This window comes from Natator depressus, chromosome 21 (assembly GCF_965152275.1).
Source record: "Natator depressus isolate rNatDep1 chromosome 21, rNatDep2.hap1, whole genome shotgun sequence".
Taxonomy (NCBI): domain Eukaryota; kingdom Metazoa; phylum Chordata; order Testudines; family Cheloniidae; genus Natator; species Natator depressus.
In genome coordinates this window covers 10475610-10498231 of record NC_134254.1, presented here as the reverse complement: position 1 = coordinate 10498231, position 22622 = coordinate 10475610, and the positions used below count along the sequence as shown (strand labels likewise).

General features: G+C 50.7%; 1 protein-coding gene across 7 annotated transcripts; it reads right to left on the bottom strand.

Moving 5' to 3' along the window:
• Positions 1 to 721: 721 nt before the first annotated feature.
• On the bottom strand, positions 722 to 21747 carry HMGA1 (high mobility group AT-hook 1). Of its 7 annotated transcripts, none has more exons than XM_074936297.1 (5): positions 20843 to 21053; positions 12402 to 12510; positions 9684 to 9764; positions 7952 to 8002; positions 722 to 3921 (listed from the first exon to the last, which is right to left on the bottom strand). In XM_074936297.1, exons 2-5 carry the CDS (start codon positions 12501 to 12503, stop codon positions 3865 to 3867), a joined length of 291 nt encoding a protein of 96 aa, XP_074792398.1. In that variant the 5' UTR covers positions 12504 to 12510; positions 20843 to 21053; the 3' UTR covers positions 722 to 3864. The 7 variants fall into 7 exon arrangements, with proteins under 7 accessions (XP_074792398.1, XP_074792397.1, XP_074792396.1 ...); XM_074936296.1 differs by lacking the exon at positions 20843 to 21053 and adding an exon at positions 20631 to 20792 and having other exon boundaries at positions 723 to 3921; XM_074936295.1 differs by lacking the exon at positions 20843 to 21053 and adding an exon at positions 21543 to 21747 and having other exon boundaries at positions 724 to 3921.
• Between the last annotated feature and the right edge of the window lie 875 nt (positions 21748 to 22622).

The following is a 22622-nucleotide window of genomic DNA, read 5'->3' as shown; positions in this document are numbered from 1 at the left end:
CTTTACTCACTGAGGTGCTCATGCCGTGTGGAGGGGCACGAGTGGAAAATCTAGATGCTGGGTGTGGTTTTCTTTGACTTGAAGGTCCCACTACTTCCATCGGGTGTATTTCTGGAATCCCAAGGTCAGTGCACGGAACATGATCTGTGTGGAGCTGTACGTGCCCTGCAGCCTTAACTAAAAACTATACAGAGGAGCCATTTGCTGCCAGAAACCCTATTATGCTTGCACCCTTGTTGCCTCAGCCAACAGGCAGGCGGGGGGTGTGTGTGTGTGTGTGTGTCGGATGTTCTCCCTGCCCTGAGGAGAGATCTATAAGGAATACCCCTAGGTGCTGGGGATATAGCCAGGGGAGCTATTTAGCTCAGAAGTGAACCATTGTTGCAAAGAGTAGGAGCTGCTGCTCTCACCTGTCATATATGTCTATGCTTCTGCCCGCCTTGTGGCTCCAGGCTGGAAGAGGAGCCTTGCGTCCGGTGCTGTTCTGCTCACCTGAGGTCTCAGTGGAAAGCGAGTGGCCACCAGCAGCCCTGTGTTGTGTGCTGTGTCTGTATGTAGACTGAAAGGCAGAGGCCTGCCTGCCAGGGAGAGGGTTGGTGGTTCTGTGGCAGGGGCTGGGTGCGGCTCTAAAACCAACCCACCAGGTGGGAGAGACAGGGAGGCTGGAAACATCCATAAAATGTTTTATTCAAGTAACTGCAAATAGGAAACCAAAAGGTCTTTAACAATGGGCCAAAAAACCTGCACTTTTTACCAACTGTCAGCCATCTGCCTGCTTTCTCCAGCCATGGCTTACGTTCAGGTGGTGTCCCCCCCGCCGCCCTGCTGGACAGGTGACTTGAACACCCAGTAAAAACTCTCAATGTAAACCCCAAAACTGCTTTCACCCCTTTGTTCTTCCCCATAGTAATAACCTCCAGCTCCGCTGCAGTTGGTTGTAGCTAAAGGGATGGAGTGTGGTGTGGCGAAGGGATCTTCCAGGTCGTTGGAGGCAGACGCTCAAGCTGTTTACTTTCCTGCTGAGTCTAATCCCCCAGCCTGAGGCATGGAGCATGAAAAGAGTAAGTGGCCTGGTACCTGGTGTGGATTAACGAGCGAACAATATCTCGCCGCGGCCCCTCCTTTACCTGCCGCAAGCAGGGGCGCCTTCCTGCGAGCTAAGGCGCTCCGCGTTGCTGAGTCACCTCACGAACATCATCCCCTCCAGAGGCAGGTGGGGAAAGAGAGGCAGGGGCTGACTCCGCCATTATTCAGGCCCAGGCCTAGTCCCACGCCCGACCCGGGCTGCTTCTCTCTCTAGAGAGCAACATCTCCAGTTCAGTGATCTCGAGCCGCCGGGGAACGTTTCCAGGCCACGGCAGTAGAGTGCTAATCCCAATGGGGCAGAGGGACAGGGAGGGGTGTTTTCCCCACTGGCGAGCGCTAACGGCTGGTGGGGAATAGGTCCTGGGTTGCTGCTTTGCCGTTTTCTCTTGTTTTTCTAACATTGGCTGGAAAGCCCAGGGGAAAGGGTTGACGGGGTGTCTTCACCACACCCCCTTGAAAAACTCTGTCCCTTTCTATAGTAGAATAGCCTAACGCTTTAAAATGATCTCCCCGCCATCCACCCAGCTTCGGCTCCCGACTGTAAATGAATCGTTCCCGGGGGGAGGAATAAAAACCAGAAAGACCATGTTGGAATAATAAATGTTGTAACCAGTACAGCAGCAGTAACAGCAGCAGCATATCTATGGTTAAGAGAATGGAACTTAAATTATCCAGAGGTAGTTGTGAATGGAGGAGGGAAAAAACAAACCAACAAAAATAAACCTTAAAAAAAAAAAAAATCCCCTGAAATCTGGCCTGGAAGTACAAGTGTCACTAAAAAGCCCACGATGCTATTCCTGATGGAGAACGCCACAGAGCTGATGAGAAAGAGAAAGAATCAGCAATGCTGCCTGTGAAAGGCGAATTCCCCTTTAAATGGCAGACACCCCTTTGGGGCTGAACCCACAGTCCTGCAATCAGAGAGCTGCTGCAGCATGACTGAGGGTAGCCGGCCTTATGAGCCTTACACACGGGGTGGGGAGAAGCTGAAGCGAAAAGGCAGCCAACAGTGCAGTGTTACATCTATTGTGTGTTGCGGGGAGTGTCGGTCTTCTGCCGAGAGGGAAGTCTGCTTTTGTAAGTTGGAAGGAGGGATGCAAAAAGCATTAGTGCTTCCGTAACAGAAGAGCAAGGGGTGGCTGGACTTTGTAACTTAAAACAAAAGGACAACTATTCTTGAGCACTGAGTCTTAAAAGTTCTCTCAAGATGGCAGCAGGTCAGTTTTAATCTCTGCCCTAGAGTAATTCAGACAAATCTGGCTGCACCCTGCTTCCAGGCTTGCGATTGTGCACTGGTCACCTGTGGGGGCGGGGGTGGATCGGATTGCCAGCTGGTCCCTATACCATGTGTCTGCTCTGTGTTTCAGCTGTGCCACTCTTCTGACTGCAAGGAGGAGCCTGCTCTATCATGAGCAGGATGCTCTGTAGGCTTGTCTAGGGGTCCTTCAAAATGCACCCGATGGTAATACTTAGCTCTTGCCTAGCACTTTTCATCTGTAGCTCTCCCAGCACTTTACATAGGCAGTTGGTAACATTATCCCCCTTTTACAGATGGGGAAAACTGAGGCACACAGGTGATGTGACTTGCCGCGGGTCAGCCAGCAGGCCAGTGGCAGAGTCTGGAATAGAACTTGGGTCTCTATAGTCCTATCTTGTGGAATATTCCCCCAGCGGGGCTCTGCGTGCTGGGTGTGATCACACCTCAGTGCCAACAGAACATGCCTTGGCTGAACTGAAACAAACCGTTAACACGTAGCTGCAGCTCAGAGTCCCTCGTGCAGCCAGCCATGGATGCACTACTATTGCCCTACCCCCTAAAGTGATTTTAATGCATAGCCCTGCTCTGCTGCTGGGCCCAAAGGGGAAAACTACACAAGTGCTGGTTCCCCTAGGCCAGCACAGGGCTTTGGGGAGCTGGATCAGCACAGGAGAGGGAGCTTCCTTCATGCCCTCTCACTTAGGGGATCCCAGAGCAGGAAGGGCGGCCTCCACTTTTAAATCTTCCCCGCAGGGCCAGCAGCTGAGGAGGGTGGGCTAGAACATCAGTGCCAAGGAAAGAGGGGGAAGCGTCAGACAGTTCTGCAGCTGTGTGTGACAAGGGAGTTTGAGATGGGGGAGCAGTGCTCAGCCAGCCCTGTCAGACTAACACCCCCCCCCCCCTCGACAGACCTTGGCTCCCCTCTCAGGGCTGCAGGGAGAAGCTCATATCACTTGCAGCTTTGGGGCAGCTCCTGTGCAAAGTAGAGATGCTGCAGGGAAAAGAGGTGTGTGGGTGGAGGGCTTTAACAGATCTGTCCCCAACTAGTTTAAAAAGAAAACTAAAAATACAGACAGCCATAAGCAGCCCCCTCTCCTCCTTTCCCTACCCTGAAGTGTGTTTGGAAAAAAAAAAATCACAAAACAATAAAGCAACTGTTCTACAGGAGCCTTCCCTCAGTGAATTTCACTAGGAACAAAAGAAACATCATCAGCCAGTAGGCTAAATTTTAACCCTGTCCAATAAGAAAGAGAAACAACAGAGCCCGGTTTCCCCCTTCGAGTTAACAGCGTCCGTCAGCGAGCACGGTGGCCGCTCCGTCGGTTTGAGCTGAACCCCAGTGCTGCTGCTGTTTGAGTGTGAGAAAGTTGTGGCGGGGGTGGGGGGCACGGAGAAGGAAAAAAAAAAAAAAAAAAACTCCCACCAAGGATTTTTGTTTTGTTTTGGTTCCTTCCTCAGTCCAAGAACTTGACGAGAAATTGGTAAGTTGAACGATGAGGTAGTGCCGGGTTCAAGCGTTTTCACTGCTCCTCTTCGGATGACTCCTGCGAAACGTTCACTTCCTCTTCGTCCTTCTGCTGTAAGAGAAGGGAGGAGTGAGGTAGCACCCGGCCAGCCTGGCTCCAGGTCAGCATAGGAGCATACGCCATGGCTAGTGCTGCACCATTAAAGACACAGCCCTCTTTAGACCTGCCCCTTGACTCCTCTGTATGTTTAAAACGTTCACACTCAACGGTCTTTGAGTGGAGCCCTAACCAGATTAAACTTCAAAATCAAGCTCCCAAGTACCTCCAGGCCCAGCCAGGCACTTGGAACTGGCTCTGCTCCAAGGCATAGATCTGAGCTAGGATGCCAGGGTTCTCGTCCCAGCACTGCCATGGTGACTTTGGGGAAATCACTCCGTCTCTTCGCCCGGATTTCCGTACCTGGGAAATGGGGATAAGGGCACTTGCCCGTCTTTGAGAGCTCCAGATTAAAAAGTGAGTGAGAGACAGAGTCACGTAACCAAGGTCGTCGGCATAATTGGCGATGGCTGGAACGGAACATGGAAGAATCCCGACGCTCAGTGCCCTGCTCTTAGCGTTGGACCATAGCGCCTCTGCCAAGGAGACACCCCAACTTCTGTGCCTCCAACGGGCCCCTGTAATGGATTCTGGTTACCGTCCTCAGGGAGAAGCATCTGCGCCAGCTGGTGTTGGCAGGGCCAGTCTCAGGTACTAATGTGGTGGTGGGTGCCCTGGTCCTGAGTAGGTCTTTAGCCTCGGCCATAGCAGAAATACTCAAACACTAGTAACTTCCATGGACGTGAACAGCCCAACAAAAAACATATCCAACAGCTAGATGTAATGCTTCCCAGAGGCCACAAGAGGGGACCCCAGCAGCAGCTGGAATCTCAACATGCCTGTTAAGACCAACCCTGCTCTTCCTTCCCTTTCGCAATCGACCTCTGTTCGCCCACTCGGAGAGCAGCACCCTCCCTTGCTCACCCCACCTCCCAAACCTGCAAGGCAGGGAGCACGCGTCAGCACTGCTGGCAGGAACCCCTGGGCTGAGTGCCCCAGCAATGGCATGAAACGGAGCCGGGGAGCTAAGGCATTCCTTGAAATGCACTCTTCCGCCTGGCTCTCTTTAAAGAGACACGCACGCTCGCAAACCAGTCTGAGTCACCCTCACAGTCAGCCCTGAGTCAGCAACCTCCACTTCCGCGCGTTTCATTCATAAAAAAAAAAAAAACAAACCCTTGAAGCCGGCATGGAAAGCAGCTGCCAATTCCATACAAAGTTTTCCAGTGACACAGGCCTTCTCACTTAGCGAAGGAAGGAAGGGAGTGATGGGCCCTGGTTAACCCTTCTCCGCTCCTGGGAAGTGGATTGTGGTTAACCAGCATGCCAGGGCAACCCAAAATAGAAAAAGGGGTTTGGCAGCCCCACCTGGAGAGTGAGGAAGCCGGCTAGAAAATCCTGCAGCTGTGCGAAGCCAAGGCCCTGCTTGCAGGCCGAGTTGTTTTCAGTTTAGACATTGCTTTCGCTTGGAGAATTTCGGGTATAGAGGTAACAGCTCCCCAGGGGAGCCTGCAAAGGAATTTGCAGATTTCAAAGCCCAAGACACTGTAAAAATAATTGGAGGCGAGCTTGGTGGATCACTTGACATTACCTGTCTGTTCCTTCCCACTGAAGCACCTGGCATTGGAAAACAGGATCCTGGACTAGACGGACCTTTGGTCTGACCCAGTGTGGCGATTCTTATGTTTGTTCTAGAACACTAGTGAGCCAGGGATTGTGCAAGTTTCAGCGATGCAGCTTTGGGCTAGACCCCTGCAGTGCCAGACCAGCCCCCAGCTGCTGTTGCCATGGCAAAGCACCCCAATTCCTTCCCTCCACCACACAGGAATGCTGGGGACACTTGTGTCATCTGCATTGTGCAGGAGGTCAAACTAGATCATAACAGTCCCTTGTGGCTTTATGAATGCACCTCAACCTAGGTCTGAAGCCCACCCCTTGCCGTTCCCATCTCAGGCCTCATTTAGCTAGGGATGGTTCCAGAATTTGGCAAGTCAGGCATTTTCCTACCAGACAGGCCTAGAACAAGTCTTCCCCTCTTATTATCCAAGCTAGGATTTGAACCTACGTCTTGAAGAGCGAGCGGCCAAGTGCACTGTGCACCATGTACGTTGTTATCTCTGGTCTTGAGTTTCCAGACAAACTCCCTTCAAAGCTGCATTTAGGAGCCCCCTCCAAATCTGGTGGCAAGCGGCAGCATCTCGCAGCACTGGTGCAGGATATTGGAAACCAACTATCCAGGCTCCCGCCCCTTCTCTGGATGTGGAGTCACTACAGCCAACCAGCAGCAGGTGAGCATGACACATTTAGCCAGGATGTTTCTGCCAAGGGCTGAGGTGGGGGGGGGGTGTCTCCTGCTATGCAATGTGACCCTGACAGTGGCGTAATGCTTAGCTTGAATGGAGTTACACCAGGGAGAAAGTTACGGGGTGTACAAAGAGAGGGAAAACTGGAGGTGGTGGCTGGAGACAGCAAAGACTGAAATCCTCAGGGGCTGGAGGGATGCAGAGGAGCCCGTGGGGCAGTTAGGGGAAGGTGGGAGGAATTCACGTACTGTTTACAGGGTGCCCCAAATTGCCAGGCTATTCAAGCTGGCTGTAGAAGGGGACCCAGCGGAAGAGGCATGCAGTGCTGCCTTAACCTGGAGAGAAGCAAGAAAACCACGGCTCTGCAGAGCTTGCCGAGCCAGCAGAGTGCTCCCTAGGGCAGCAGATAGCAGCTTACAGCAGGGGAAGGGTGGGGCTGCTGCTGTAGCTTATCGCTGCTGGGGTGGGGCGGGGTGCTGCTGGGGGAAGCTCAGACTGCCAGGCACTGTGGGAGGGTCTGTTACAGCCAGAGATCCTCAGTGGCTGGGAAAGGGAAGAAAGAGGAGCAACATGGGGGCAGAGGGAATTTGCGGCACACTCACTCTGCAGGAATGCCACCCTGGTAACACACCACAAAGCCTTGGGCAGGCCTGTGCCAGCTAGCTGAAGAGAACAAGCCACTTCCTGTTAGTCACTCCAGGGAGCAGAAAAAGAACACTGAGCTAATTACAGCCATTTAGCGTGGTCATGGACCACAGAGAGGTGGATTATTACCTACCATATTACAGTTTACCCCCCAGGAACCCTCTGGCAGTGAGACACCCGTCCCCTCGCTGTACTCCCCCGGGCGTCATCCGGCACCAGGATGTGACTGTGTCCCCTCGACCACAGTACATTGCATCACACCCCTAAGGTGTACCACAGTGCTGCTTGCAAGGACATCTGGCACCGACGCAGGACTGCGACCCTTCTGCTAATTCTATGCTGCTGCCCTAGGAACTTCCAGCCCCGAGATCTGGTTGCATCCCCCCTGCTATATTACAGCACAGGTCCCGAGGACCTTCCAGTACCAAGACACAAGCGCATGCCCTCTGCTTGGTTAGAGCATGGTCTGTGTTGCTAATGTTCAGCCCAGAGACGCAGCTCCTTGCACCCCAGCCCCTTCCACGCTCGGTTGTGCTGCTGTGATTGCAAAGTAGTCAAACGAGCAGGGACCACGTTGAACTGCATGATTCCCATGGAAATTCACAATGACAGAAGAGACAGCTCTCAGACCCAGCTTTTGGTGCAAAAGGAGATTTCCATCAGCAGTATAGGGGCTATGGCATGGGGCGCAGCAGTTGGCGAGCACAGATACCCATGCAGGCTAGCCAGTGTCAGTACATGCATTAGCCCACCACCAACTGGAAAGCTCCCAAGAACAGAGACCAGCTCTTATTACAGCGCAGAAGTGAAGCCATCCATCTGCAGTGTGGAATACCCGGACTGCCATCACCGTGATTCCTCCAGGACACAAGAGGCTCAGATGAGTTTCATGCTACTCCTCTTGATCCCATCCCTCACCACCGAGACTGGCTTCCTCCCTGCAAGAAGCAGGCCTCTTTCCCCACCTTGTATTTGTGCAAGGGCCTGATCCTGTGGGGCTCTGTATGCTCTCAATTCACTGGGAGCAGAGGGGGGCTCTGCACCTGGCAGAATCGGGCCCCGGAGGAGAACGATTAGGAAAGGAAGGTTCCACTTACCGATTTTTTGGGCCGGCCTCGAGGTTTCCTCCCAGGTGTTACTGCAGCTTTCTAAACACAGAGAGAACTTTTAAATCCACAGAGGGGACCGAAGAAACACACGCTCGCCTCCTTCCCTGGACATCTTTGATTTCTATTGTCTTCTAGCTCAGATGTCACGTCAACCGTTCCTCTTCCCCCCTTGTCACCTGTCAAACTCATCACACGAGGGGCAGTTCTCAGGCTGCTGGACACAACGATGGCCCCATGGGGCTAGATCCCCCTCCCCGCCCCCATCAGAGTTATTTTCCTGCATGCGATGGCCAGGCCCCAGCCCCATGACTCAGAGAAATTTGCAGGATATGAGTCGCGTGTTTTCAAAACAGCTTTAAAACACAAACACACACACATACCACATTCCCTGAACCTTCTGTCGATCTCTCCCCCATCCCTTCCCCCACGGATAAGCATAGTGATGTCTCATACTCTGTCATTTATACATTCTGTCCTCAAAGACTTCCTGGGGAGGCGGGTGGGGGCCTGAAGGAAGCTGGTAACCTCATCCCCCTCACTAACACACACACGCGACCCCAGGAGAACGAGCACACTGCTGCTGGGTCACTGCTGCCACAGATTCCTCCCTACGCATCGCCCTAGCTATAAGACTTGATCCTTCTATGAAGCAAGGATCTCAAAGCACTCCACCCACCTCCCGCCAGTCCTGTGTGATGGGTATCCTTATTCCCATCTTACAGGTGGGCAAACTGAGGCACAGGAGAAAGTGACTTGTCCAAGGTCCCCCACAGCAGGAATAGAACCCAGGCATCCCAGCTCTCGCCTGCCCCTTCCAGTTTAACCTTCCCATTTACTGTGGGAAAATATCCCTCTGGAACTGCTCCCCCGTTGAACGCCTTCCCTGTCGGGGCTGAGATCCAGGGGGCGCGGGCACAGCAATGGCCGGAGCAAGCACATGACTGGAAATGGCTGCGGAGTCTGGGTCTGGAGGGATGTGCTCAGAAACGAGCCTCCTTCTATCCTCTGCCCCACACAATTCCTTTGGGGCCCGTCCACCATTTGCAGCTGGCTAGAATAATGGTGGGATGCTCAAGGCTGCCGTTAAACAGAAGATGGGGTGTGAACCCTCCCCTTGTCCATCTGATCGCAGCCCAGAGTCTGTGGTAAGAGATTTCCCTGCTCCACCCCCACTTTCCTCCCTGGAGAAAGGCCTGGGGCCCCATGCAGCAGGGAGACCTTCTTTCCCTGCCCAGCCTTGGGCACGCAAACCCCAGCTGCCTCGATGCTGCACACAAAGCCAATGCTCATGCCAACACCGACAAACAAATGTCACCAGCTGTCCCAGTTGGATGCAACCAGCTTCATGTGACGGGGAAGGCCACCTAGGACTCTCCAGAGGGGCAGGAGGTTCCTCCCTGCAAAACTCTGGGTGACCATCTGTCTGGTCCAAACCCTGTCTGTCTGCACAGCTGGGGTAGAAATCTCACCACTGAGCCCACTGCGTGCGTGTGTGTGGGAACTTCCGTCACCTCCTGCTTCCCAGAACAGAAATCCTGTGGATGCTACACTTTGGCCCCCAAGAAATCCAAGGGAGAGGGACATCTTGTGACCAGACACCCTCAGGCTCCCAGTGCCCAAATGCCAAGAAGTCGCTACAATCTTAAATTGCCATTAAGAAGCAGTGGATGGGGAAGGTCATGTGGTTTCCCCTGCCTCCACCCCCCGCCCCCATACCTACCCTGCCTTTAGAAGTGGCCTTGTTTTTGCTCCCCTTTGGTCTGCCACGTGGTCTCTTGGGGGTTGGTGCCTCGCTGGGTTCCTGCTGGAGACAAAGGACAGGACTTGTCAGCAGACACCCAGATCTGCAGTGATCAGCGCCGAGGGGCAGGGCTGGGGCAAGCACAGTCTCTTCACAGCCCACTTGCCCATCCAAGTGGGATCCCACTGCACCTAAGAGCAGGAAGGAGTCCCAGCAAAACAAAATAAACGGGAGTCCCGGCATTAGAGGAGCATGTATGCCACTGGGCCTCTGTTATAGAAATGCCCACAGCATGGCACTGCACCCACCCCCTCAATCTTAATACACAGATGCCAACCAAAACACCTGGCTAGTGTTTGCACTGCAGCAGAGGCAGATCAAGGGGGAACAATGCATGCTGGGACCTGTAGTTTCCAAGGGCCGTGGGAATTCAAAGTGAAGAGATGGCCACAGTGGGCCTGCACTTCGACTCGCTCTGCTTTCAGGTGACACACTCTGCTGTGGACAGAACGCACCTGTCACGCTGCGCACAGGAGGGACGTGGGACAGAGCAGACGGGGGCTACCTGGACTTCGATGGAACGGGCCATTGGTGAGGGGGGGAGGAAAGGCATGAACCTGCCGAGAAGAGGCTGCTTTTCCTCCCAGATTTGGAGACGTAAGAGAGAACGCCATAGGGCTGATTTCTGGAGCGGGCGCTGGGATATCTCCCTTTAAAAATTAAAACTGTTAACCCCAGAGCCCATCGCCGAGGAAAGAGCACCCTGAAATTTCAACACCTGGGAGACTCATACGAAAAACAATCTAATGCACAGTTCACAATTCTGGTGTCACCGCTACAGTTTCTAATACCCAAGCACTTTCCGTTTATAGCTGCAGCTATTAGCGAACCAGTAATCCAACACCCGCAGCCCTGCCCCCACCTCCACCGAGTGACTGCCTCCCCCCACCAATCCGAGCCCTGTGAGGGAGATATTCCACCAGCCGGAAGAGGAAGGAGCTGGGATCAGCTGGCTCAGGGCAGTTAAAAGACTGATACCAAGGGCCAGTTGCTGATCTTGGTTAGGCTGGTGTCAATGTGGAGAAACTGCAATGGCCGACAGCAGAGTTAAAAACTCTGGGCTTCCAAATGAGATGTACTCACAATTTCCTGTGCTTCCCCAGCTCCCTGGGTTTATGGTTAAGGTAATACTGCAATAACAAAGGGATCAGAGGAATGACACTCTCCAGGGGTTAGAACAGTAAATGGGAATTGGGACACCTGGATTCCCTTCCTAGCTTTGCCACTGACTTTCCGTATGCCCTTTTGTTGCCCCAGTAACATGCCTGCTTAGCAAAATGCTTCCGGAGCCTCATCTGCACAAGGCACTAGACCATCCTCAGCTGAGTCCAACTGGTCCTAAAGTTTGAGGGGATTATTGGTGGCTAGTTACCTGCTGCAGTTCCTGGTGACGGGCAGGGGAATTCTCCCTTCCCTGCAGGTTTAGCCAGTCACGTTTCAGGTTCTGCCATAAGAGTGATAACTAGTTGGCTACCTAATCATGTTGGCTGCATGGCAGAGAGCAGAGAAATCAAAGAGTTCGTGCCTGGGCCTTACATGAGAGAAACTTACACAAACAAAATTCCCACTGGCTCAGCAGGACTGATTAGTTAATCAGCATTAGTTAAACCTGCTGAAAAAGCAGGTTTCATTAACTACCATGATCATAAAACTTGGTTCAGCTGCAGAAGTCTTGTCTATAGTATGACTCCCCTCAGTTCAGCTGGGTGGGATTTTTTTGGGGTAAGTTTCCCTACTGTAGCTAAAGCCTCTAAGGTCATCTTGTTGCCATAGTCTTGACTTAGCTGGAGTCTCCTGAGGACCTTTGGGCACAGCAAGGAGAGAAACATTCTGCTTCTGTAACTCCAAGGGACTCAAAAACCGTACACCTACAGAAATGCAGCCGCCACCACTGGGGCAGAGGAGAGCAGCTGAGAGGGAGGAAATTTTGGCAGAGAACATATCCTGCCAAACTTTTACTCTATAATAAGTTCCAGGGGGTCTCTGCTGTCCACATGTAGCAAAGAGAGTCGGGGGTTATAAGTTTGTATCCAGGAGACAAGTTATGCATGTGTTCAATTCCATGGTGGTGAGCCCAATGTATAGAAATGGGACGTATAACATGATTCCCAATGCCAGTAAGTACCTTCTCTGGAGCCCTGTTTGTTTTGTTGTGTTCATCCCTAGGGTAAATGTTACTCTTCACTGAAAGTTCCTGCTGCCTTTTTGCCTCGCCTTGCCTCCTAAGTCCTTCTGGAGAGGGCCATTTGGCCCCAGCTTGGAAGCCAGAATTTAATCTTACCCAGCAATAGAAGCTATTTCTTTGCCCCATGCTAGATCTTGGGATGAAATCTCGATAAGTATCGATTCAGCCCTCTCTGATGTTGAGAGTAGCCTCATTTTGTGGATCACAAGTTAAGAAACTTGCCCAAGGCTGCCACAAGTTGTAAGCAGTGGCGGAGCTGAGGAGAGAACCCAGGAGCCCTGACTCCCAGTCCTTGGCTGTAACCACCAGAGCATGCTAGATGAATGATGCCTCCCAGGTGGCAAGTCAGTCAAGGAGATGCCTCATTTTTTCCTTTCTTCCCCACAGACCTCCCGTCTGCACTCCTTGTAGAGCCCCTCTCTAAGAGCATGGAAGAAAGCAATTCTCCATACCTGAGGCTTCTTCCTGGGTCGTCCCCGCCCTCTCTTCTCAGACACGTCCTCCTCCTGTTTGGAAGCCAAGGGCTGGCTGGATTTTGCACTAGATTCACTCATCGTCTTTCTTCCAGAGGACAAAAGAAAAGAAGAAGAAAGGGTAAGTACAGAACACGTGTCTAGATGACCACTGTTCTACAGGCCACAATCACCCCCATGATACTGATGGGGAAAGAGGGGCACTAAGAAGGGAAGGGTCATGTGCATGGTTGATTTGGTTGGTGTTGGTCCTGCTTTGAGCAGGGGATTGGACTAGATGATCTCCTGAAGTCTCTTTCAACCCTAATAGTCTATGATGCTATGGTGTCCAAGGAAAAGCCACCCAGGTCCTGGCAGTCAGTATTACAAACTGGGGGTCACTGGTCAGTGCATCTGCCATGTCCCATCAGAATCTTGCACTCCTCTGCGCCAGTTCTCACCCTTCTTTCCCCACAATGACCTGTGTTGGATCTGTCAGCAATAAGTTTACTGGGGAGCAGCAGAGCAAGGAACCTTGGTGGTTCCTTCAGAACATGAAGGTTTTTGTGCCTCGCCCTTTGCCCACCTCTCTGCAAGTACCCAAAATCAGAGGCCCCTTTTGAAAGTCTGGGCCCCCTCTGTTGCAGGTAGTTGTCCACACACCCCAGGGTGGGGTGGAACGGCAGGGGTGTCAGGAGTGCTCCGTGAAGGAGGGAGTGAAGTATATACAGTCTCCTCCTGCTATGCCTAGTGCTAACCAGCAACCCTTCGTTGCATGCACCCTCTAGTTATTTACACAGGTAGAGGAGTGTAAATGCACACTCGGACAGAACTACGTGGAAAAGCCTCAAGAGCAAGATGCATGAAAGCTATGGAATAGTCTCCCCATGGAAAGTGGTGGGAGCCCCACTGCTTAGGGCACAGAGTACCCCACCAGGGAATAATCCTGCCTTGATGGGGAGATGGTCTAGGCAGGACCTCATAGGACTCTTCCAGCTACCAATTCTATCTTTCAGGCTGATCCTCTTCCGATAGGGTTTTTAACCCATGCTCTGTGCAGTGCTTCCCTTTCTTGTCTTGGGAACACTTCCCTAAGGTTGCTGGAGAAGATACTCCAGTGGGCATTTATGCTTCTGTTTGTATTGCTGAACTCAGGACCCCCCTGTCCTAGGTGTTGTACATATGAAATAGTAAGAGAGAGTCCCTGCCCTGAATTGCTTACAGCCTAAGACAAGACAGAGAAAAGAAGGATTATTTACCCCTGCTCTGCAGATGGGCAATTGAGGTATAGAGAAAGGAAGAAACTTGCCCTGGGTTGCGCATGAGTAGTCAGGGTTCAAATCTTATAAATCCCAGCCCAGTGCATTAGTTATAAGACCCGCCTTTAACGCCGCTGTCTCTCATGCTGATCCCAACAATACCCCAACCCAAATGTGGGCAGGATCCACACCTTGGCCTAGTTAGAGTGCCTGGCTCTTCTGATGCTATTCCACAGCTCTGTACTGTCCCTCTCAAAGTCACAGGCAGATCTTAAGGCATACAGAGCAAAATGCATCCTGCACTAGCTGTGGTCACATCCTGCCAGGCTGAGAAATGGATGGAAGGGGGGAGCACGTTCCAACCTGACATAGATTCATAGATACTAAGGTCAGAAGGGACCATTATGATCATCTAGTCTGACCTCCTGCATAACGCAGGCCACAGAATTTCACCCACCCACCCTTGTGAAAAACCTCTCACCTATGTCTGAGCTATTGAAGTCCTCAAATCGTAGTTTAAAGACTTCAAGGAGCAGAGAATCCTCCTGCAAGTGACCTGTGCCCCATGCTACAGAGGAAGGCGAAAAACCTCCAGGGCCTCTTCCAATCTGCCCTGGAGGAAAATTCCTTCCTGACCCCAAATATGGCAATCAGCTAAACCCTGAGCGTATGGGCATGATTCACCAGCCAGATACTACAGAAAATTCTTTCCTGGGTAACTCAGATCCCACCCCATCTAATATCCCATCACAGGCCATTGGGCCTATTTATCATGAATATTTAATTACCAAAACCATGTTATCCCATCATACATCTCCTCCATAGACTTATCGAGTTTAATCTTAAAGCCAGATAGATCTTTTGCCCCCACTGCTTCCCTTGGAAGGCTATTCCAAAACTTCACTCCTCTGATGGTTAGAAACCTTCGTCTAATTTCAAGTCTCAACTTCCCGGTGGCCAGTTTATATCCCTTTGTTCTTGTGTCCACATTGGTTCTGAGCTTAAATAATTCCTCTCCCTCTCTGGTATTTATCCCTCGGATATATTTATAGAGAGCAATCATATCTCCCCTCTACCTTCTTTTAGTTAGGCTAAACAAGCCAAGCTCCTTGAGTCTCCTTTCATAAGACAAGTTTTCCATTCCTTGGATCATCCTAGTAGCCCTTCTCTGTACCTGTTCCAGTTTGAATTCATCCTTCTTAAACAGGGGAGACCAGAACTGCCCACAGTATTCCAGGTGAGGTCTCACCAGTGCCTTGTATAATTGTACTAAAACCTCCTTATCCCTACTGGAAATACCTCTCCTGATGCATTCCCAAGACGCATTAGCTTTTTTCACAGCCATATCACATTGGCGGCTCATAGTCATCCTGTGATCAACCAATACTCCGTCCTTCTCCTCCTCCATTACTTGTAATTGATGTGTCCCCAGCTTATAACTAAAATTTTTGTTATTAATCCCTAAATGCATGCAGTACCTTACACTTCTCACTATTAAATTTCATCCTATTACTATTACTCAGTTTACAAGGTCATCCAGATCCTCCTGTATGATATCCCTGTCCTTCTCTAAATTGGCAATACCTCCCAGCTTTGTATCATTTGCAAACTTTATTAGCACACTCCCACTTTTTGTGCTGAGGTCAGTAATAAAAAGATTAAATAAGACTGGTCCCAAAACCGATCCTTGAGGAACTCCGCTAGTAACCTCCCTCCAGCCGGACAGTTCACCTTTCAGTAGGACCCGTTGTAGTCTCCCCTTTAACCAATTCCTTATCCACCTTTCAATTTTCATATTGATCCCCATCTTTTCCAGTTTAACTAATAATTCCCCATGTGGCATGGTATCAAACGCCTTACTGAAATCCTAAGTAAGTTAGATCCACTGCGTTTCCTTTGTCTAAAAAATCTGTTACTTTCTCGAAGAAGGAGATCAGGTTGGTTTGGCATGATCTACCTTTTGTAAAACCATGTTGTACTTTGTCCCATTTACCATTGACCTCAATGTCCTTAACTACCTTCTCCTTCAAAACTTTTCCCCCAAGACCTTGCATACTACAGATGTCAAACTAACAGGCCTATAGTCACCCAGATCACTTTTTTTCCCTTTCTTAAAAATAGGAACTATGTTAGCAATTCTCCAATCATACGGTACAACCCCTCAGTTTACAGATTCGTTATAAATTATTGCTAATGGGCTTGCAATTTCATGTGCCAATTCCTTTAATACTCTTGGATGAAGATTATCTGGGCCCCCCGATTTAGTCCCATTAAGCTGTTTGAGTTTCGCTTCTACCTCAGATATGGTAATATCTACCTCCATATCCTCATTCTCATTTGTCATGCTACCATTATTCCTAAGATCCTCTTTAGCCTTATTAAAGACTGAGGCAAAGTGTTTGTTTAGATATTGGGCCATGCCTAGATTATGGTGCTAGGTGCTGTACAGAGACCGTCCCTGCCCCCAAAATATTTAGTCTGAATCAATTCCACAGAGGATACAGTTTGGCTCCAATGCTGCAGGGAAGAGCCAGGGGTGGAGGGTGGGAGGGAGAAGTGGTGCAAAGGTCACCTTGGGGCCACTGTTAAAGCCAGTCAGAAGGAAGTGCCCTGGGCAGCCCTAGCTGGCTCCCCTGCTTAGGCCTAGGCTCTTCTCAGTTCTCATGCTCTTTGCCTCCAGCTGCTGCTCCCAGCACTGGGGGTGGAGTTGGGGTTCCCCTGCACCCTGCCCTCCACAGCCGCTGCTATCCCTTCCCCCAGCCGTGCAGTGCCCTGCACACTTATTGCACGCACCAGGGACTCCCTGCAACTCCAAATTCTCTGTGTGCCCCCAACCACACTCAACAAAAGAAGTCCATTTTTCTAGCAGTTAAGCCACTAGTCACCAGTGGTCAGAATAATGTCTAACACTTCCCTCCCTCCAAGTCAGCAGCGACTAGAATGGGTCCAATTCCAAAAGGATCATCAGCAGTCAGGAAACAAAACCCACCCCAGCAAAATGCCTTTGAGCTCACTAAAACAACTGACATGAGCATCTAAATTAGTTTGTTTAAAAAAATCTGTGGCAGAGCAGTTGGCAAACTCATCCCCAACTGATCACAAGGGAAGCCTTAACGTATTCTACACTAGACCATCTAGAGTTAATGGATTCCCATCCAACTCGAGGTAGCTAACACCTTGGTAAAGGTTAATCCGGATACTTTAGCATAGTAACAAACTTTCAAGGACCCTCCTCCCATCTATAAAGAAAGAGGGTGTTTGCAACCCCCCGAAACCTGTTCACAACCCCCCAGTGGAGAACCCATGTCCTAGGAAAACAGGTGCTTAATGATATTGGTTGTCAGCAACTGGATCCCATTCAACTGACTTTGCAAGTTATGTTCAGAGAGGACAAAGCTCTTTCCAACACCGTTGCATGCCTACATCAAGCAATGGTCAGTCCCATCTACCCTCCCAGCTGTAGCAACCGAACAGGGTCCCCTTTGCAGACAACTGCCCTCCGCAACGGGTGGTTTGCTCAAATTCCACACCAACAGTTATTGTCCTCAGTGATGGGCATGTAGCCGTCCTCGGCAGGGCTTCGCTGGGAAGTTCAGATTTCTAAACAAGTTGCATAGTGAGATGAAAGCCCAAGGAAACCCCACACACGCATCCTGAATGCACAGACCTTCTAGGTTTTTAAAACAGTACATATGGGCTCATGTTCAGCTGTGGAAGTGACTCACAAGTAAGTAAACCTCAGAAGCCACAGCCTCATGTAAACACCCCTATGTATTACTCACTACAAGGATTCTCTCCCTCAGAAATATGGTCCCAATGTTTTTGGGTTGGGTTTGTTTTTAAGTAAAATTCTTGGCTACTTGGGTATCCAGTTAAGAAATCTGACAAGCATCCTGACATGATACATCCTCCGAGCATCCCCTTCCATCTCTGACAACCTGGGCATCCAGGCGTGGGGAGCGCTGGACCCACAACATATGCAGCCTCTTCAGGGACCTGCATGGGGCAGGGCTCAGCCCTGTAGCAAACATCCCACAGTGCTAACTCAGGATTCCTGGTCCCCATTCTGACCCCGTAGCGAGGTTTTTGGTGGAGCTGTGTTGCCATGGAGGGAAGGAGAGAGCCAAGAAGTAGCTTAGAGACACAAACCTCTCAGTAGATGGCCCTAGCCTGCAATGGACCCCTTCAAGAGCTGCATGAACCCGTGAGGAAGAGATTTGCAGGTCCTCTAGGCTGAACCCCCGGCCAGTTTTTGCAGGGGCCCTAACAGGCAACCTCACTGCAGGATTATGCTGTATTGGGAAATGGCCCTATACCTGTGTTGGGATGGGATAGGTCTCTTCCCTGTCTAAGACAGAGTCTACGCTACAGCCATGCCACTGTAGTGACGTAGCATAGATGTGTCCTGTGTCAACGGAAGACTTTTTCCCGTCCGCATAGTTCATCCACCTTCCCAAAAGGCAGTAGCTAGGTTGAGGGACGAATCCTTCTATCTACGTCCGCAGCCGCAACAGGGGTTAGGTTAACCTAACTACATACAGTGTTCTGGGCACACAGGTTTTCACAGCCCCAAGTGAAATAGGTCGACCTAAGTTTTTAGGTGCAGACCAGGCCTTAAGCTTATGAAGAGAAGACTTCAGTGGTGTGGGAGGATCTAGTCAGGTCACATGGTTGTCTCCCTGCTCTCTGGCCTAAACCTCAGCAGCCAGGGGAGCAGGAAGTTAAAGCACAGCAGAGAGACAACTGGCTGGCACCTGAGGAAGGGACATGGCATTTGTAAGACCAAAGGTCCATCTATCCCCATATCCTGTCTTCCGACAGTAGCCAATGCCAGGTGCCCCAGAGGGAATGAACAGAACAGGTAATCATCAGGTGATCTAGCCCCTGTTGCCCACTCTCAGCCTCTGGCAAACAGAGGCTAAGGACACTGTCCCCTGCCCATTCTGGCTAATAGCCATTGATCGCCTTTTCCTCCATGAACTTATCTAGTTCTATTTTGAACCCTATTATAATCTTGTCCTTCACAACATCCTCTGGCAAGGAGTTCCACAGGTTGACTGTGCATTGTATGAAAAGATACTTCCTTTTGTTTTAAACCTGCTGCCTATTAATTTCATTGGGTGGCTCCTAGTTCTTGTTTCGTGTTATGAAAAGGAGTAAATAACACTTCCTTATTTACTTTCTCTGCACCAGTCATGATTTTATAGATCTCTATCATATCCCTCCTTAGTCGTCTCTTTTCCAAGCTGACAAGTCCAGTTTTATTAATCTCTCCTCATTTGGAAGGTGTTCCATACCCTTAATCTTTGCTTCTCTCCCCAAACTCCACACCTGAGACTGATTTCCACAGCTCCTTTGCACCAGACAGGAACCCTGCCAATCCAAGCCCTAGTCACCACCTCGCAACTTAACAACAAAGAAACAGTCTCTTCACACCCAAGAAGTCCTCTCAGAGCAGTCTCACAGGGACACCACCCAGAAGGCAGAGCAGGGCAGTCCCAACAGCAAGGGGATAAAATAAATAAAAACCAGTTTTATCGATGAGCCCAGGAGGGGCTCAGGACAAAAGGCGCATGCAATTCCCTGTTAACTTGACTAACATTCCAAGGCTCTGCTTTGAAGACCCCCACTCTATTGGAGCAGCCATCCTTTACAACAGGGGTTCTCAAACTTTTGTAGTGCTGACCCCTTTCACACAGGTTTCAGAGTAGCAGCCGTGTTAGTCTGTATTTGCAAAAAGAAAAGGAGTACTTGTGGCACCATAGAGACTAGCCAATTTATTTGAGCATAAGCTTTCGAGAGCTACAGCTCACTTCATCGGATGCTCAGATAAACTGGTTAGTCTCTAAGGTGCCACAAGTACTCCTTTCCCTTTCACACAGCAAGCCTCTGAGTGCGACCATCTCTTATAAATTAAAAACACTTTTTAAAAATATTTAACACTATTATAAAATGCTGGAGGTGAAGCGGGGTTTGGGGAGGAGACTGACCGCTCATGACCCCCAGTTTGAGAACCCCTGCTTTAAAACAAACATGATAAAGGCGCGGGGTGAAGGGGGACAGGAAGAGACAAGACCATAAGCCAGAGGTTATAATCAACACCACCCTCAGCAAGAATGGCTCGATTTCAGGAGTATGGTGTAGACCCCTCCTCGAGAGGAATGAGGGGGAGTGGAAAGAAACCTTGTAAAGTTTACAGTGCGGAAAGCCCCCACCCCATCACCACACCTAAATGGGACTGAAAGAAAGACCAACAGATCTCTTCCTCTCTGGACCTATAATGAAACCAAGCCCCCCAGCTGGAAGGGAAGTCTGGGAGCCAGGTAGAGCCCACAGCTGCTGGAACTGGGGGTGTTGCTGCTGCACCCCTGGCCTGATAGCTCAGTGGTTTGAGCATTGGCCTGTTAAACCCAGGGTTGTGAGTTCAGTCCTTGAGGGGGCCATTTAGGGATCTGGGGCAAAAATTGGGGATTGGTCCTGCTTTGAGCAGGGGGTTGGACTAGATGACCTCCTGAGGTCCCTTCCAACCCTGACAGTCTGTGATCCTATGAAGTGGATTCTATCAGACAGGGTTTACAGCCTGGTTCAACAGCTCTCAGCACCCCAACTATACAAATTGTTCCTGCAGCCCTGGTAGAGACCCCCCCGGAACAAAAGCACCTCTAGGGAGAGAGACACGCTTTAGAGAGCAGGCAGGGAGAAGTTATTTCCCACCGAACAAGCCACCGCCCGCCCCCGCCAGATGGGGGAATCAAAGAGCCCCAGCCCCGCAGAAATAAAAAGTACCCCCTTGCCCTGTGATCCACCCACCGCAGCATGTGGGGGACACTGCACCCCTGCCGACCGTCGGCCCAGCACCCCCAGAACACAAGCAGGCAAGCGACCCCTCTCCCTAACGAACACCCCAGAGCCCAAGGAAAGCGCCCCCCGCCCGCCCCCCGGCACCCCCAAAACACAGCAGTGGCTTTACCCCAGGCTCTTCTTGGTTGGCGAGGGGGAGCCATGGCTCTGGGAATCGGCCCCTTTAAAGGGCCAGGAGGAGGAGGAGGAGGGGTTTCTTGCGAGCCCAATGCGCTACCTGCTCTCTGCAAAATAAATGGGGAAAGAGAAAAAAAACCACCCCCCCCCCCGCACCCCCAGCTCTGCCTGGCTATTGGCAGAAATGCCGTGCAAAAAAAATACCAAGCCGTGGAGGAAAGTGCTGTCGCGCGATTTGAAAATGAAACCGGCTCGGAGTGTGCGTATTTGCAAAGCTCGCCAGGGCCGGGGCGGGGGGGCAGGAGCGGATCACCCGAGCCCGGCAGGAGCGAGCTCCGCCAGCAACCCGGAGGCGACTGCGAGCTCGGAGCTCCCTGCCAGGGCACCCCCCCGTCGCGGCTGCTGTTTCTCCTGCTCCTCCCCAGCGCTCAGCTGCTGTCTCCGGCGGGGCTTTTCCATCCCTCCGCTCGGAGACCTGCTGAAGAAAGAGCCGTCCCCTCCCCCTCCCCCTCCCCCTCCCCAATCAGGTGCTTTAATGATAATAATAAAAAATAAAGAACGGGGGGGGGCAGGTAGCATTGCAGATTCTGCCCACCCCAAACCCAGGAAAAGCCCTCCCCACTCCCATTCTTGCAATGCATGATGAGAATAAAAGCAAAGGGCATATTTATTCCGCATGCCTTGCTGGCTTCTCTCTGCAAATTCTAAAAACCAGGCTTCATTATTATTATTATTTGCAATTTGCAAATGATTTTTTTGCCCTCCCCCCCAACAGTGCCCATTCGACTACAAAATAATCATCAAAATAAACAAAACACCAACTTACTAACACCCCCCTCACCACCTCCACCTCCACCCAAAAAAAAACGAAAAAAAAAAAAAAAAAAAAAGGCCAGACACTCACAATTGCTCCTGATCTCGGATCTGTGTGGGGTGTGTGTGTGTGTGTGTTTTTTTTTCCTTGTGTGTCTGTGTTGTGATCAAATTAAACCAAAACCCCCCTTCTGGCTGCTGCTGATTGCAAATGCGGATCTGAAACAAGAAGGCAGGCAAGGAGAGACTCACTCACACACATATACAGACCAGCCAGGGCGCTCTTATTTATATAAATAAAAAAATTGTTCCAAGAGGAAGGAAGCTGGGTCAAAATCATTTGCACGGGGAGGGGGGGGCAGAGAGGGGGAAATAGGAAAGGGACCAAAAAAAAAAAAACCCAAGAAAACACCCCTCCAAGCCTTACTGGAGGGAATCCAGCTGCTAAAAATAGCAAAATCACACTCCAAATTAAATAAGGGCAGGCAGGCTAAGCTAAAGGGAGCTTTAAGCCCTTCCAGTTGAGGAGGGGTGGAGCCCAGCAGAGGCTACGCTACGCCATCACCAGTGGGTGGGGAAGATGCAAAGAAGGGGAAGGGAAGGGTGATTTAAAAGGGCTGCTGCGGTTAAAGCCAATGTTGGAAGGTGGGTGGAAAGTGGGTAAGAGTAAAAAACCAGCAGAAGCAAAAAAAAGCAGCAAGATTCGCCTCCCACTCCCCCCCCCCCCTTAACAAAACAAACCTGGTCAGATGGAGGAGACAAGAAGAGAACTATTTTTCAGAGCTGTCATTTAGACATATAAATATTAAAAGAGGGTAGAACCCCCCCCATTGTTCTTTTGTTTAAAGGAGAAATGATTCCTGTGTAGTTGGGCCTCCTGCTGGGGGAAAGGTAGCGTGGGAACCTTGTAGTTCTGAGAGCGAGGTGCTGTTTTATTATTTTGTAGAGAGATGCTCGCAGGTAGCTTTGAGCCCCCCCATTTTTAAAACACATTGCCTTTTTTTGAAATATACAAAATCACTTTGATCGTAAGCTGGGGCAGGACCTGGTTTTGTTCCCTGGTCCTTGATTGGTGGTCCTAGGCTCTGCTGTAACAGAAATAATAAATAATTATGAAAGGGATACAGTCAACGTCAACCTGATGGGGATCTGAATATGTTCTCTTACTGCA